The following is a 17,062-nucleotide window of genomic DNA, read 5'->3' on the forward strand; positions in this document are numbered from 1 at the left end:
GATATGCCAGAAAAAAACTGTAGAAAACTGTAAATATCAAATTAAGCTCTTGCTACACGCAGGAACTTGATTTACTCTACTATATTTAAAATTTTGAAATTCGAATGGACCGATTTCTCAGAGTCGATTCGAATCGGTACCGAACATGGTTGCTTTTGCTTTATATGCTTGTACTCTTTAAGCCTTATATGTATATGATTCGGATAAACTATCAGCACTATCAGCTAAAATAAGCTTATATTAGATGTCAGCCACATGTCAGCTCTCGGTAGAGAGTACCTACTCTATTCGATTACATGATAGGTATTAAATTTTGAAAGAAGGTCGATTGGCGTTAGCTGTGGTTAACACACGTGTTAGAGAGATCTAATTGTTTATTTTGTATTTTCAATTCGGTTTTATTTGTTTGTCAGTGGAAATAGTTGGTATTTTGTTTTTTTTAATAGCTGTTACTAATATTTATAAGGTTTGGTAAGTTTTTTATTTTTATTTTTCATTATTATATATATTAGGTTATAATTATTTTGTAAACTAAGTTTTTTTTTTTTTATATTTTATATTTCTTTATTATTCATTCTTGAGATGGATTTAGATCGCCCTCCGGATCCCCCGGATCCTGATGGACCACATCCCTCGCGTAAGCGTCTGGCAGTTGATGACCTATCCATAACTAATCCCTCACCCAAAATCACCGTGAATGATCCATCTACCGCTATCCCGTCTATTCAAACTATTTATGTGCATCCCTCTTTCTCCGAAGCTCCTAAGAGCTACTCAGATGACGACAAAGGCCCCTTTTTAGTCCACGTCTCGAGAGAAGCCTCAGACCCGGCTGCAGGAACTACCATCCGAGCCATTAAATTTGGACAATTCCTACATACGCACAAAATTAAATCCATCATCAACGATGGAGTTAAGAACATTGGGCGAAATAAAATATCTGTCGAGTTTTCATCAGCTCAGGCAGCAAACTCTTTTATGTCAAATCCGATTTTAGAAATGTGCAAGTATAAAACTACTGTACCGACGTACAATATCACAAGAATGGGCTTGGTTAAAGGCGTACCAGTAGACTGGTCTATGGAGGAACTAGTCGAATCTCTGGAGCTTCCTTCTGGTTGTGGTCAGGTCATGAAGGCCAGACGCCTAAATAGAAAAGTTAATAATGAAGGTTTGATAACCTGGGTTGCAACTCAATCTGTCGTCTTGACTTTCAGGGGGCAAATGCTCCCGGAAAAAGTTTTTTCCTACCACACCTCCCTTCCTGTAGAAACCTACAAGTTCCCTACAATCCAATGCCTGAACTGCTGTAGGTATGGCCATATCAAAACACAGTGTAGGTCGAAGCCTAGATGTTACAAATGTGCACAACCCCACACAGGTGAGTCATGTGATGTTGCTGAAGACAATGCCACATGTCTTCATTGCTCAGGTAAACACTTCACAACACACAAATCATGTCCTGAGTTCTCTCGCCAGCAGTCCATCAAAATTATTATGTCTCAGGAAAGCATCTCTTACCTGGAAGCATCTTCCCGCATCCCCGCTGCTAACAGATCCTACGCAGAGGTAGCAAAAGACATGTTTACTCCTATTATATACTCCTCTAATATTCCCCCTAAAACTATATCATCCTCTCCTATTATCCCGATCTCTTCACCATATAGGTCCTATCGAAAAACAACGGTCCGAACTCATCGTCCCCAAGCTTCTTTAAGCAAAGGGTATGATATCCAGGCCCATAAAGCCATCATTGGTAACTGCCCCTCTTCTCAACCTAATGGCTGTGCCCTCAACATCAACAATAATCCCATCCCTTTATCTAATAATCCCAGTCTCTTTCAAAATTTAATCCTATCCCTTGTTACTTTCTTTAGCACACATACTGACTCTACTTTACCGACCAACGTTGCCTCCCCTATATGTCAACTTTTAAATGCCCTCAATAATGTCTCAAATCAATCTCCTTCAATGGAATTGTCAGAGCCTACGTCCCAAGAAACATGAACTCCTCTCATTAATTAATCTCCATAATCCCGTTATTATTGCCATTTCTGAAACATGGTTGATCCCGGGCTCCCGTTTTCGGTTCCCGGGTTTTGCCTGTTTCAGGGATGACAGAAGTGACGGCTATGCTGGCAGTGCCATTCTTGTCCGGTACTCCATTCCCTTTTCCCATATTCCTCTTCCCTCCTTGAGTTCTAGTATCAACGCTGTTGCTATTAGAGCTTTTAACATTTCTTTTCTTTCTCTCTATATCCCTCACCCACGTACCTGCCTCGGTCCCGAACTGCGGTCCATTATTTCTTCCCTTCCCAGTCCTATCGTTGTTATGGGAGATTTCAACACTCACCATACAGTGTGGGGTAGCCATTTTTGTGATGGCTTTGCTCCTGTTTTGGTGGACATCATTGATGATGTTAACCTATGCATCCTCAATGATGGCTCGCCGACGCGGAGAGTTCACCCTCACCAGAATCCCAAATCGGTAGTTGATCTCTCTCTTTCCTCTGCTTCTCTCTCTTCTCTAATATCCTGGAAAGTCCTATCATCTTCCTGTGGCAGTGACCACTTTCCTATCCTCTTGTCCATAACCCAAAGCCCCTCCCCACGTATTATCCCTAACCCTTCTCTTAAACAATACAAGCTCTGTGACCCAGATTGGCATGCCTATGCTACATTTGTTGACAACATATTAGATCACCTCCCTGGTTTTGTAGATGATGGAAATGTTCTTATTTACTACAGCAAATTTTATAACGCGATCATTTCTTCTGCAAATAAATATTTCAAAAAAATTAAATTGCAAAAAAAATTATTCATTTATAATCCTTGGTGGGACGAGGAATGCAGTTCCCTTATAAAAGAGAGAAAGAAAGCTGAGCAAACTTACACACTATCTATGACAAGTGAAAATTTTATCAAATATCGACATATTGAAGCAAAAATAAAAAGGGTATTCAGTAAGAAGAAACAAAATGCCTGGACTAGGTTCTGTGAATCCCTTAGTCCCAACTCTCCTGCATATCTAGTCTGGTCGAATCTTAAGAAATTTCGTCGGTCTCTCCATTGTGAAAATCCTACATCCAATGATCCAGCTGTATGGCTTAACGATTTTGCCGATAAACTTGCTCCTCCTTATGCTCCTTCCCAGGACAGCTTTGTAACTTCAACGCCATCATCTAGTTCTGATGAGATGGATGCCCCCTTTTCTTTTTCAGAATTACTTTGTGCCCTAAATGGCCTTAAGGACTCATCTCCCGGGGAAGATGGCGTCCCCTATTCTTTCATTGTTAACCTAAATGATAAAGCAAAATTATTTTTTTTAAATATTATAAACGCCTGTTTCACTTCAGGAATCGTCCCACAACCATGGAAACGTCAAATAGTTATCCCAATACTGAAACCAGGCAAAGATCCCTTAGACTCAAATTCTTACAGACCTATTGCTTTGTCATCTACGTTAGCCAAAATTGCTGAACACCTTATTAAAAACCGCCTGGAATGGATAGTGGAAAGCAGAAATATCCTCTCGCCCTCTCAGTTTGGCTTTCGAAAGGGTTTGAGCACCATGGATAGCTTGGGTATTCTGTCCACAGACATTCGTATAGCTTTTGCTAAGGGCGAGTTCCTGGTGGGGGTATTTCTCGATATCAGATCCGCTTATGACAATGTCCTTCTTCCGTTACTCAGGCAGAAAATGCTCCATCTGAGTATACCTCCGAGGTTGGTTCATTTCATTTGCAATCTGTTATTTTGTAGATCCATAGTGGTTAAACACCTACATCACTCTCTCCCTCCAAGACTTGTTTGGAAAGGTCTCCCCCAAGGCTCAATTCTTAGCCCTCTTCTCTACAGTGTTTACACACATGATCTCGAATTGTCTGTCGTCAGTTTTTGTAATGTCCTACAGTATGCGGACGATATCGTTCTGTACTGTAAATCAAATTCTCCGACTATTATTAGTACTCAACTAAATTCTGCTTTGCACTATCTTGACCAGTGGCTTTCTAACCATGGCCTATCCTTATCAGTCCCTAAAAGCCAAGCGGTTGTGTTCACAAGAAAGAGAAGTGCTCCTCCTTTTGATTTGTTATTGGGGGATCAACGCATTCACCTCACTGATAAGGCAAAATTCTTAGGCATTTTCCTCGATAACAAACTGAGCGGATTTTCTCATATAGATTACATTGCCAAAAAATGCGAAAAAAATATAAATGCTCTCAGAGCCGTTTCAGGTGTTTGGTGGGGAGCACACCCTTACACACTAAAATTAATATACAATGCCATCGTACGGAGCCATTTCGACTATGGTTTATTCATATTAGAACCCCTCATTAAGAAATTTTCAGAGAAATTAAATAAAATCCAATATAAATGCCTTAGAATTATTCTTGGTGCTATGAGGTCCACACCCACAAATGCCTTACAGGTAGAGTGCGTTGACCCTCCTTTACATCTCAGAAGAAGAATGTTATGCGATCGTTTTGTCATAAAAGCTCTGCAGTTGTCGTCCCATCCTCTGTGGTCCCGTCTTATCGAATTATCCTCTCTTTGCCCCAAACGCACGAAAAGATCCCCTTCCCTCCTTTTAGACAGCTTTCTTAAATTCACCAGTCTTCCCCATCCCTTAACATCATTCCCTTTAAATCCTCTTTTCTGCACTCCTTTCCAAGCCCTAGTTTACATCCCTCCTGTTATCACAGATCTTGGTCTAGTCAAAGGTGCATCTGAAACAAAAATAAACTTCCAACATGTGGTCCATCAAAATTGGTCAGACTTCCTCCACATCTATACAGATGCATCTAAGCTCTCCCCAGATAGCTGTGTCGGTGCTGCCTGCTGGATACCTAAATATAAAATTATACTTTCGTACAAATGTCCCCCTCTAACCTCGGTATTCACAGGAGAAGCCGTTGCTTTATTAGAAGCAATTCGTTACACGCTTTCTCATAACATTTTGAAAACAATTATTTGCAGTGATTCCTTAAGTTGTTTGTTAGCAATTAAAAATAACCCTTTCCGTAGTAAATTTAGAATTTCCATCATTTTTAAGATCAGGGAGGCTCTACTCTCATGTTATCAAAATGGTTTACAAGTTGTCTTAGTATGGATCCCAGGTCACTCCGGTATTCCAGGTAACGAGACTGCTGACTCTTGTGCTAAATCAGCAATCCATCTTGGCTCCTTAGACCATTTTTATAACACATGTCTAGACCTGCGGGCTCTGGCGCAAACTCATCTGAACCAATCGTGGAATACATCATGGGCTGAGTCAAAATTGGTTAAAGGCAAATTTTATGCCTCCATCCAACCTTCTATTCCAAGACGCCCTTGGTTTTTTCTTCATAGACATACAGATCGCTGGGTAACATCTACAATCTGCCGTTTGCGTCTTGGACATTCGTGCACTCCAGTTCATCTGGCTAAGATTAGGGTGCGTGATCATTCCCTGTGTGAATGTGGCCTACACGAAGGTACACCATCCCATATCCTTTTCAACTGTCCAAAACTCGTTTGTCCCATCTATGATGTCCTTCCTTGCAAAATCCCCCGTCCTGTAAATATTGAATGTCTGCTAATGCTCGTGTTTAGTCCTTTCTGTCCCTTCTTATGTAAATATATTAAACGAAATAAAATTAAACTGTAAATTTTTGTTGATGGTTCTAACATTACTTAACTATACATAGATTACTAACAATGTTTGGATGTGTTTGTTGTACTCTGTATGTTTGTGTCGTTTTAGGTTACGGGCTAACTATTAAATACCTACTATTACTACGACCTTCAATAGTCTATTGATGCCGTATTCTCAACCGCACCGATTAATCTCCTTCGTGTCTTCTCCATTCTACGTGACATTGGCGAAATCATCTGTGCTAGTTTGGCACTGTTGGAAGCCATTAAGCTGAATGAATGAATGAATGAATGAACCTACTCTATTCCTTGGATGTCAGTTGTGACAGCTTTAAAGCTTGAAACATTCTAGATCTAGATTCATATTTAATACGCAGTTTTATTATCGATTATTAATCAAGCAAGGAAATAAAACATTATATATTCAGTTCTTGGTTCGTTCTTGTCTAACCATGTCTTTAAATACGGCTCATGCTGACCACGGAGTGCTGATACATGCTGGCGAATGGTAAGTCTTCGTCATCATAATTACACAAATATGATAACAAATAATATACTTGACGTAATCAGTATATATAAATTATTATTTACAACTTATGACTCATGATTGATTTTCGTTAAAATTCGCAGTATAAATTTGTTTTTTTCCAAGTCTTCCTAATATATACAGATTAATATTATAATGTTGTTGATTCAAAACTAAAAATCAAATGTAAAAGATCGAAGTAGAAAATCTTTAAAAATAATGTTTTAACATAATTTTTGAAAAGGACCTAAGGTTTAACTTGAAACATTACTTATTTTGTTAAATATTTAATTTCAGTATCATTTTGTTTTCTGATAATGTTTCCGTGGAATTCTATGGAAATGACCAACCTGAATTCAAAGGCACAAAAACGGGTCGTATGTATCTTACAACCCATCGCATGATTTACAATTCAAAGACCAATTCTGATGCACTTCGTTCATTCAGTTTTCCTTTCATTGCCTTACAAGATGTAAGTATTGTAAAATATTTTTGAAAAGATTTCCCTTAAGGCTAGAAAATTTATTATATGAATTTTGTAGGTGACTGTGGAACAACCTATGTTTGGTGCAAATTACATAAAGGGCAAAGTACGAGCACAACCAAATGGAAATTACATTGGTGAAGTGAAATTCAAACTGACGTTTAAATCTGGAGGAGCTATTGAATTTGGGCAGGCCATGCTCAAAGCTGCACATCTTGGTAAATAGTAAATTATATTTTAAAAATAATATCATTTTTTTTTTTTTTTTTTTTTTTTTTATGTCACTAGGTCGGCAAACAAGCGTACGGCTCACCTGATGGTAAGCGATTACCGTAGCTTATAGACGCCTGCAACACCAGAAGCATCGCAAGCGCGTTGCCGACCCAATCCCCAATCCCCAGGAGCTCTGGTCACCTTACTCACCAACAGGAACACCATACTGCTTGAAAACAGTATTATTTAGCTGTGATCTTCTGTAAGGTCGAGGTACTACCCCAGTCGGGCTGCTCCATATATTGAGCAGGAAATTCCTGCTGTGCCCTACCTCAGTTAAGTATTAACTATCGCATGATTTAATCAGTTAAAAATGTTACAGTAGCAGCTTTTTATGCTGCTATCCTGTTGAGTCATACTCGTAGTCTGTGTTTACACATTATATTATATTTACTTTTATGTTACATTTACATTATCTTTTGCAATATTAACACAATTTAACTATATGAAAAAACTACTATTAACAAATAGCAAAGAAAATGTAAATAGTTACAGATTTTATAATTTACAAAGATTATGATTACAGTACCTTTTAGATAACAGAAATAAAAGAGATTAAGAAAACTAATAGAAATAAATATTTTTTCTTCTCTTAAGAATAATTTTAAAAAGTCAAAGTCAATAACATCTCTATGTTGATATAATATGATGACATAGTAATTTTACCTGTAATCATCTCATTTATTTTTCCACCTCTGGACTTAGTCATAAAGATGTTACTTGATGTTGCTAAGCTGATGTTTTTCTTTTTAATTAAAAATTTGGTGTTTTAATTTAATGTATCTGAATTAAACACAAATCAAAAAGAGGTAAATAGATAAGTATAAAAAAATATTCAAAGCAAGAATTAGATAATTATAAGCAATATTGCTATGCAAACAAACATATTTCTTGTGTAGCTCCTAATAATCAATAGTATTCTATAGTGAAAAAACAATAGTTTGCTTTGTTTTTAGTTAATTTTTATTATTTCCTACACTCTATTCGTTCACTCCACCCAAATGTCTAGATGATTGTCTTATTTTTAGAATCAGCAGTGTTTTTAGGTTTTATCATTGTTATGTAATTCTGTATGGTTATCAGGATGGATATTAAGTGCTGACCTTAAATTTTACTTCAAACATTTTATGGGTATTGATATTTAATGAATACTAAATGTTGTGTGGCTACGTCATTGAAGAATATAGCCACTCCCTCTCTTCCCGTGGGTGTCGTAAGAGGCGACTAAGGGATAACACAGTTCCATTACCACCTTGGAACTTAAAAAGCCGACCGATGGCGGGATAACCATCCTACCGCTTGTTTTGTAGGCCGAAAATGGGCAACAGCTTCTTCGGTGCGACAAACCAAGCCCTGCGGTCACCTTCCCATCAGCCTAACGTGGTGACTGTGGGCAAAACAGATGGGTTCACGCTATTTTTGGTGTGAACTTTTGGAAGCCTATGTGCAGTGGACTGTGATAGGCTGAAATGATGAAACACTTTTACTTTTTATTTATTTTTTTGTTTTGTAGTAAACAAACTATGCTGTTGACTTCTGCACGATGCACAAAGCGGTCTCAACTATGACAGCATAAATATTGTTTAATAAAAAAAGTTGACTAATTAATAATTTAATGTATTACTATTTTAGCATCAAGGCATATGACTCCGAACGCTCCACCGCCACCATACACTCCGCCTTCTGGACCTTGGTACGCCGCTCCTCCTCCTGCATATGCTCCTCCCCCACAGGGATATTATGGATGGGTACCCCCATACACAGTGAGTTATAGAAACGTCAAACCTATTAGTAGGTAGTATTTTATTGAAGGTTACTTAGGTTTGCTTAAGAAGATGTGATTCAAATTAAATCTTTATTAAGTGCTAAAATTTTATTATAAAGGCATTAGCTCAAGCTCAAGCAGGCTCAAAGCGATTATTTTGAATGCAAATGCAAAATATCGATGGATTATTTTGTATGATAATATAAATGTAAATACTCGCAGCAGTGCTGCATAACATAGATATTTGGAGTGTGTGGATAATCACGTCGGGGTCACTAGTTTGGGGGATGTGTGAGGAACAGGGTGTAAAGTTCCTCACCTACCATTGAAAAGGGAGGATCTGGTGGGCTACTGACCTGATGGTCGTTGTCGGGTTCTTGTATATATTTTCAATCTTCGGATAACTTTAATATCGCGATGTAGGATACGTCAGTTCTTAGTTCGTATGTTGCGAGATAAATGTCGCTACAGATATACTTGAGAGTTTGCTCTAGTCTTTACTCATGTAAAAAACTAAAATCGTTGCTCTGAGTAATTTGTAAATGAAATATAATATTTTATTACAGGCTTTTCCCGATCAACCATCTCCAAACTCTGTGTTTGTATCAAACAGTCCCCCTCCTTATCCCGGTGTAATGGGTTCTACATATCCTGCTGGAGCAGGATTCTCAGGTTCTGCTAGTCCTACAGGTGCGCAAACCAATGGCTACCCGGGTAATATGCCACCTCCGGGCTACCCAGGTAACTCTAATATGCCACCACCCGGTTACCCCGGCGGCTTTGCCCCAGGTGCACCCAGTATGTCATCAAGAGGTGAGCTTTTATTTCTTTTTATTTACAATTTAGTTATATAAAATTATTGACAATTTTACAGGTTATTATGTACCACTCGTGAAGTGGATTCGACTTTACTAAATAAAGGTATTATAACATTTGAAACATAGTCACTGTAATGGGTTTTATGAAGTGTTTAAGGTTTAATATGCTAAAATGATTAACTTAAAGCTAAAATGTGTATATAGTTTTCATATATAAGCTTAACTCATTATACACATCCATAATTGTGCTTACATCTTAATAGCACTTAGGTGATCAAATATTTTATTTCTTTTGATAATATTTCTTAACCTTTGCTATTTTTCGAATTTTTTATTGGCATTACAAATTGTCAAAAATTTTATCTAGCTCTGACCTATTTTTAATTAACATTAATCCACTTTTGATATTACGTTTTAGATTTATAACTAAATATGTAGATATTAGAGAACATTGTTGTTAGTGTAACTAATGTATTATATTAATAGTACACATTTATTATATCAGATTTAAACTTAATTTAGACTCTGTAAGGATTATGCAGTAGTTAAAATAAACTTTTCAGATGCTAAAGCAGCAGAAGCAGCTCAAAGTGCTTACTATGATCCAAATAAGCCCCAAACAGCTTATGTACCACCGCCTTATAATGTAAGTAAACTAGGATAGTGTTCATTTAATTTAGAAAAATAATAGAATCATTGTAAACTAATTTTATCAATCAAGTCAAGATAATTATACCTACTTTAACTTTTGCCAAAGTGTTACACTCCATTTTACCAGCAACAACAAAAAAGTAAAACCTTATTAATTATAACCTTTATTGTCTTTGTTGTAATTAAATATATTGTACATATATACTAATGTACAAAATGTTTGCACTAAACTAAAATGTTTAGTTAATTTTTAATTGTAATAAAAAAAACCTTCAATAAATATCACGCTAAATGATATACCTATCTACATAATTCATAAACACTAATAAATCTGCTGAACGGTTTTTATGAATATAATTTAGTCCAGTATTTAGTAGCAACAAAGTATACACAACCTAAAGTTACCAACTCATAGCGAAACAATAGCATCGTCGACGCGTTTGTAAATGGGGGATGAAGTCGTTATTTGTGTTAATAATTTTAAATATGTTTATATAATTAAGAATAAGTTCAAAAGACCTTTGTTAGGGTCCACCAATGACTAGTCCAGTGGAGCTGGTGACACTTATCTAATTTTATGAGCATTAGGGTTGTGTGTTCGATATCTGCCTCGAGACTAGGTTTAATATTTGTATTATGTATCTGATTTTTTTAAATTGTGTATGACATATTCATATTAGTTTGCTGTTACCTAAAACATAGGTGGTAAGTTGTCTACCTTAGGAATAAATAGGTACCTTAGGTCTAAACATAAAAAATCGTTTATAAAAATGTGTACTTAGTAATAATTTTTCTTTTTAATTTTAAGGATCAACCGCCGACTTATCAGGAGTCTACGTCAAAGAAAGACAACTAAAGCACTGTCCACACTACCATATGAATACTCCACGTCACTCTTTTTACTTTGATTCAATAAAGAAAAACTAAGCTTTTAATGTTGTATGAAATTTTAGCATAACATTTATTTTTTCTATAACACATTCCTATATATAATGGTGGCTAGTACGAGTGCTTTTAGAAATTATAAGGCTGAGTAAAATCACATATAAATGCAGTTACCAAAGCAGAAAATAAATTGTAAACAATGTTTGTAAGTACTAAAAGTATTATAATAATTATAACAATGTAGATACAAAAAAATTAATATTTTTTGAGATAAATATCAGTATTGTTTTAATTTAAAAATACAACTGAAGAGTTTACTTCTGCTTCATTAATAGTTGTGTTCCAACATACTATGTAAGAAAATATTTGTAACCAGTAATATTCTAATGATAACAAAAGATAAATATATCGTTATAATAGTTTCATTGTTGTATAGAATTGTGTCTATTTATTTAATAAATTGAAAATTTCATTAAATAAATTATATTCTCGAGAACAAGAATGTTTTATTACATACCCGCTAGCTTGTCACAGATAGTAATTTATTGTAATAATATGACTAGTAAATAAATCTCAATATTTTTAAATTATCAAAAAGATTAATTATTAAAGTCCGAATCCGCGACGGCCAGCAATCTTAAGCCAGTGCCTTGATGACTCCACCAACACGTCGTAAATTATGGTTAGGTTAGTAGAAAATAGCCTATAGTCCGATAATCATCTAGTTTTCCTCGGTAAATGCGCTATCTAACATAAAAATAATATTTAACTCGATCCAGTAGTTCCTGAGATTAGCGCGTTTAAACAAAAAAACTTTCAGCTTAATCATATATGAAATGGATACATTTTTCCTGAGATCCCAAAAAGTATCTATAGGTACCAATTGTTCTTGAGGAAACGATACCTACCGGCTCTTTCTCCGTACAAATGTAGTCGACTGTTTTTTCCCTGGATAATGACCCTAGATCAAATATTTTTGTAACATCAAAAATTAAACAGCTATGACCATGCCCCTATGTCTTAGTTTTTTTCATATTCTTATTATCATAGGGATTAGCAGTCTTGAAAAACTAGAAGTATTGCCAAATTTTTATACATTTTCACACTCAATAAAAAAACAACTTATTTACAAAAAAACGAGAACATACGGGCATAGCTGAAGGTTTTTTTTAGTAATAAAAAAAAATTGGACATTTTTGGGGAGAAAATAATCGACTACGAAATGCAAGGCTGCAAGCATGCATTTTGGTCAATAATTATTTACCTAAAACGGTCTGAGCTGCAGTTGTCCCTTTCTTGACGCGGGGCGCGATGCCGGTATACATCGAGACAGGAACATTGTGTTAGAGTATTAAAAATATGGATCAATTATCAAAACATTTATTTTAAGGTTTAGCAACACTATCATTTTAATATCAGTAAAATCGGTTAATTGCCAGGCCTTTGATAGCTCGTTTGTCATGGCAACACAGTTGACACTTAAGAGGGGAATGGACGTTGACGGGGAATTATTTTATTTTAGCTTTGGCGGTGGTAGATTAAAAGCAGAGAGAATATATACTGACTACGGATCAGACGTAAAAGGCGGTCTCGATACTACTTAGTGGCGTTAAGTACTGATGTCTTAATTAATAAACTTTATAATAGTGCATATTGAGTTTTTCTAACAGTCAGAAGTGACAAAGTTAATCTACGTGCCCGATGCTGCGGTCTCCTCGATCTTGGATGTTAAGGTCAGATCTTAAAGTGTTATTTGACTTTCATGTGGCTACGTTAACATTTGCCGCCTCAAAATCGATATCGAACCAAAGCGAGGAAAATTCTACTAGCGAGCTACTGCGAAGTCCTTCAAAATTTAAATTGCTCCTGATTATCTCATTCGCATATCTCATATGCAGAAGGTACGCGAGCGGTAAACAACAAACTGCACACATGTTTTTGGAAGTTTAGTGAAAGTGATCTATATAATACCTAAACTATAATAATCAGGTCAGCGTTGGTGTTCTTTTTTTAATTTACAAGTGAAAACTATTTAAGCTGTTATTTGTTGTTATTATTTTTTATTTTTTCTTTTGAAGTACCTACACGTAGACTACGCGATGTGTTTCGAAATATAAATGTACAATTATCGTTGATCTTTGTTTTTAAACTGTTATTATTAATCTTATATGACTTTTTTTATTATTAATTTAAACTACATAGCTATTGGTGTGTTTATATATCTTAATTGAGGTTCCATGTACCTACTTATTGCCGCTGTTTCCGGATTTACTGCCGGTGTCTATTAAAACTGTGTTTAATATTGTGATAGTATATACGAGTATATTTAGTTTTGTTATATATATAAAATTTTGTATTTATTGTTCCTAAGTATATCTTGAATCATTTACTCATTGCATCACTAGTGGAGATAATGGGAAAATCTAAGCGAAAACGGCGGGAATCGAGCGTAGATAGTACTTCTACAGATTCTAGTTTTAGTGATAGTGACGATTATGAACGTAGGTCACGACGTAGAACGAAACGTAATCGAGGTCGTAAGCATAGCCATAAAAGACATGGTAAAAAACAAGCGCATACTGAGCGTCGCAGACATAAATCTCTCAGTAGGAATGTTAACCGGGGGTCGACTAAAACTCCCCCGTTGACATCGCCGATTCGATTAAATAGGTTAAATATACCCATTGCAGTTAATGATCAAACTGATCTTTGTTTGTCGAACAATAACAGCGCAACAAATAATGTTACTAGATTAAATAACCCTAACAGTAATTCTGCGCCAGTAACTTCAAATTTTTGGGCTCAAAACAATTTTCCGGTGGCGTTCAGTGTTGTTCCAGAATTTGACCCTAGTGAAAATAGTCAAACAATAGAAAATTGGATAAACAAGGTTAACGAATGTGCGCAGATTTATTCTTGGAATGACCGCCAAATATGTCATTATGCTCTTCCTAAATTAAGTGGTTTAGCCAAAAAGTGGTATCAGGGCTTATCCTCAGTCCTATATAATTGGGATGAGTGGACACAAAAATTAAAATTAGCATTTCCCTCAAACGAAAACTACGGTGATTTATTAACAACAATGTTAAAACTTAGGTGTAGGTTTGGCCAACCTCTAGAACATTATTACTATGACAAAATTGCGCTTATAAATAAATGTGAGATAACTGGTAAAAAGGCAGTCGGTTGCCTTATACATGGTATCGATGACAAGTTTGTACGAATGGGGGCAGGTGCCTGTATGTTTGAGGAACCAGAACAGGTCCTTAACTACTTGCGCACGGTATCTCAACATGAAACCAACACGCCATCCATCAATAATCGCAACCGGAATATTCATCAACAATCCAGACAGTTTAATAAGGTAGCAAATGAACAAATTAAAGGCAATAATAGCACAGATACAGTTAGATGTTTCAATTGTAATGAAATGGGACATATAAGTTTAAAATGTAATAAACCAATAAAGACGTGTAACTTTTGTTTAAAATTAGGCCACGAAACTAAAGATTGTCGCAAGAACAGTAATAATACTGGCGAAGCTAATAAAAACAATAGTTCGACGGAACGAACTAAGAGTGTCATGCGTATTACCAATAGTGAGTCCGATATTGCAAAATTTTACAAAGACGTCAAAGTGGGTGATATAACATTGCGAGGATACGTTGACCTAGGTAGTAAGTGTACTCTTATACGAGAATCTGACGCAAAACTCTTGCATGATACTTGGGCTACTGATAACTTACCAATTTTGCAGGGTTTTGGCAATTCTTCTGTAAAACCAATTGGTAAAGTAGTAGTCACTTTACAAATAGGCGCCGTTAAGGCTGAAACGGAAATTCTAGTCGTAGAAAATCATTATTTAAAAACATCAATTCTGGTTGGGCAGTCATTTACGGAAAAACCTAATGTAATACTTTTGAAAACAAATGATGATTTAGTTTTTATACAAACCCCAGGTGTGACCAATAGTGATTTAAAAATTAAAGTGTATGCAGAAAGTGATTACGTTATTGAACCAAAAACTACTATGCCCATTGATGTCACTACAAATAGTAAATACTCGGAAGGGCTATTTGTTCAATATAATCTTCGAACTTTACCTAACAACGAATATATTGTTCTACCAGGTATATTTCAGTTCAAAGCAGGTAAAGGGTATCTAATGCTAGCCAACTTGTCACTTAATGATTTAAAAATTACTAAAAGAGCTTTGTTAGCTCGGGGACAGCAATACCACGAAATAAATAAAGAATATGTAGGTATAACTACAGAAACCAAACAGTATGAACCTTTACCTTTAGCGGATGTAAAAATAAGTACAATAGTGACCGAGGATCAGAAACAAAAATTGTTTAAATTAATCGAAAAATACAGAGATTGCTTTGCAATGAATTTAGGAGAATTAGGTAAAACAAATCTAACTGAAATGGAAATTAACCTAACTGACAATAGACCTGTAGTATATAATCCATATAGAGTTTCCCAGAGTGAACGTGAATACCTAAATAAGATTATAGAAGATTTACTCTCCAATGGTATCATACGTGAAAGTACTTCTGATTATTCAAGTCCAGTTATTTTAGTCAGTAAGAAAAATGGCGATAAACGCCTATGTGTCGATTATAGAGCCTTAAATAGAAAGACACTTAAAGATAAATATCCTTTGCCTCGCATTGAGGATCAATTAGATAGGTTAGGGGGTAATCAATTCTTTACAAGCCTTGATCTAACATCAGGGTATTACCAGGTGCCCATGTGTGAAAACAGTAAACGGTATACTGCATTTGCAACACCGGATGGTTTGTTTGAGTTTGAGAGAATGCCATTCGGGCTTGCTAATGCACCTAGCGTTTTCCAGCGTATCATTAACTCTATGCTGAAAGGTAAACAAAACCTAGCATTAGCATATATGGATGATCTTTTAGTGACATCACAAACAATAGAAGAAGGCTTAGACAAGTTGGAAAGAGTTTTTCAATTGTTAAGATCAGCTCAACTTAAGTTAAATATAAAAAAGTGCGATTTCTTTCAGACTCGAATAAACTATTTGGGGTATGAGATCAGTTCCGACGGTATACGCCCTGGGGTAGCTAAAATTCAGGCGGTAATTGATTTTCCCATACCTAAAAACGTTCACGAGGTTCGACAGTTTGTTGGGCTCACTAGCTATTTCCGACGTTTTATTCACAATTTTTCAGTGATAGCAAAACCTCTGACGAATCTTACAAAAAGGAATGCTGTGTGGTGTTTTGATGAGCCACAGATAAAGGCTTTCAATGAATTAAAATCTAAATTAACCACCAGACCCGTTTTAGCATTATATGATCCCCAGGCCGAATTAGAAATTCATACAGATGCTAGTAAAATCGGTATAGGCGCCATATTAATGCAACGTATAAATTTAGAGACTTTCCACCCTATAGCATATTACAGTCGTCAGACCACATCAGACGAAAGCAAACTACACTCGTATGAGTTAGAGACTCTGGCAGTAGTTTGTGCTTTAATTCGATTCAGAGTCTATGTTTTAGGAAAAACGTTTAAAGTTGTTACGGACTGTGCCGCTATACGTAGCACAATGACTAAAAAGGATTTGATTCCTAGAGTAGCTCGCTGGTACTTAACTATGCAAGAATACGATTTCACAGTAGAGCATAGAGATGGGGCTAAAATGAGTCACGTTGATGCCTTATCGCGCAATCCCAGTACGTCTGAATCGAAGGTCGTGGTAGACGTTGTCGATGTTTTAGCAATAGATGATGATGCGTGGCTGAGTACAGTGCAGGAACAGGACTCAGAGATACAAAGAATAATTAGCATCCTAAATGATCCAGACACTAAAGATATAGCCGATATTCATAAGAACTATACAATAAAAAACGATCGTTTATATAGAGTAGTAATTGATAAAAATAATGAAGTCAATTTAAAGTGGGTAGTTCCGAAATCGGTAAGATGGCAGGTAGTTCGTATGAATCACGACGATGTTGGTCATTTCGGTTTTGAAAAAAAACTTACTG

General features: G+C 36.0%; 1 protein-coding gene across 2 annotated transcripts; it reads left to right on the forward strand.

Moving 5' to 3' along the window:
• Window positions 1-5,938: 5,938 nt before the first annotated feature.
• Window positions 5,939-11,535, forward strand: LOC123659363 (WW domain-binding protein 2). 2 transcript variants are annotated; one of them, XM_045594582.1, is made up of 7 exons: window positions 5,939-6,145; window positions 6,461-6,635; window positions 6,706-6,865; window positions 8,553-8,683; window positions 9,252-9,498; window positions 10,067-10,149; window positions 10,963-11,535. In XM_045594582.1, the coding sequence occupies exons 1-7, from the start codon at window positions 6,090-6,092 to the stop codon at window positions 11,008-11,010; spliced, it is 900 nt and encodes a 299-aa protein (XP_045450538.1). In that variant the 5' UTR covers window positions 5,939-6,089; the 3' UTR covers window positions 11,011-11,535. The 2 variants fall into 2 exon arrangements, with proteins under 2 accessions (XP_045450538.1, XP_045450539.1); XM_045594583.1 differs by lacking the exon at window positions 10,963-11,535 and adding an exon at window positions 9,560-9,606 and having other exon boundaries at window positions 9,252-9,375.
• The last annotated feature ends 5,527 nt before the right edge of the window (window positions 11,536-17,062 follow it).

Source organism: Melitaea cinxia, chromosome 14, assembly GCF_905220565.1.
Source record: "Melitaea cinxia chromosome 14, ilMelCinx1.1, whole genome shotgun sequence".
NCBI classification, from domain to species: domain Eukaryota; kingdom Metazoa; phylum Arthropoda; class Insecta; order Lepidoptera; family Nymphalidae; genus Melitaea; species Melitaea cinxia.

Excerpts from the sequence above, each read along its gene's own strand:
- LOC123659363 (XM_045594582.1), top strand. The coding sequence starts at position 6,090 with ATGTCTTTAAATACGGCTCATGCTGACCACGGAGTGCTGATACATGCT. Across the intron at positions 6,146-6,460 it reads CTGATACATGCTGGCGAATG|TATCATTTTGTTTTCTGATA; the intron begins GTAAGTCTTCGT and ends ATTTAATTTCAG. Across the intron at positions 6,636-6,705 it reads CTTTCATTGCCTTACAAGAT|GTGACTGTGGAACAACCTAT; the intron begins GTAAGTATTGTA and ends TGAATTTTGTAG.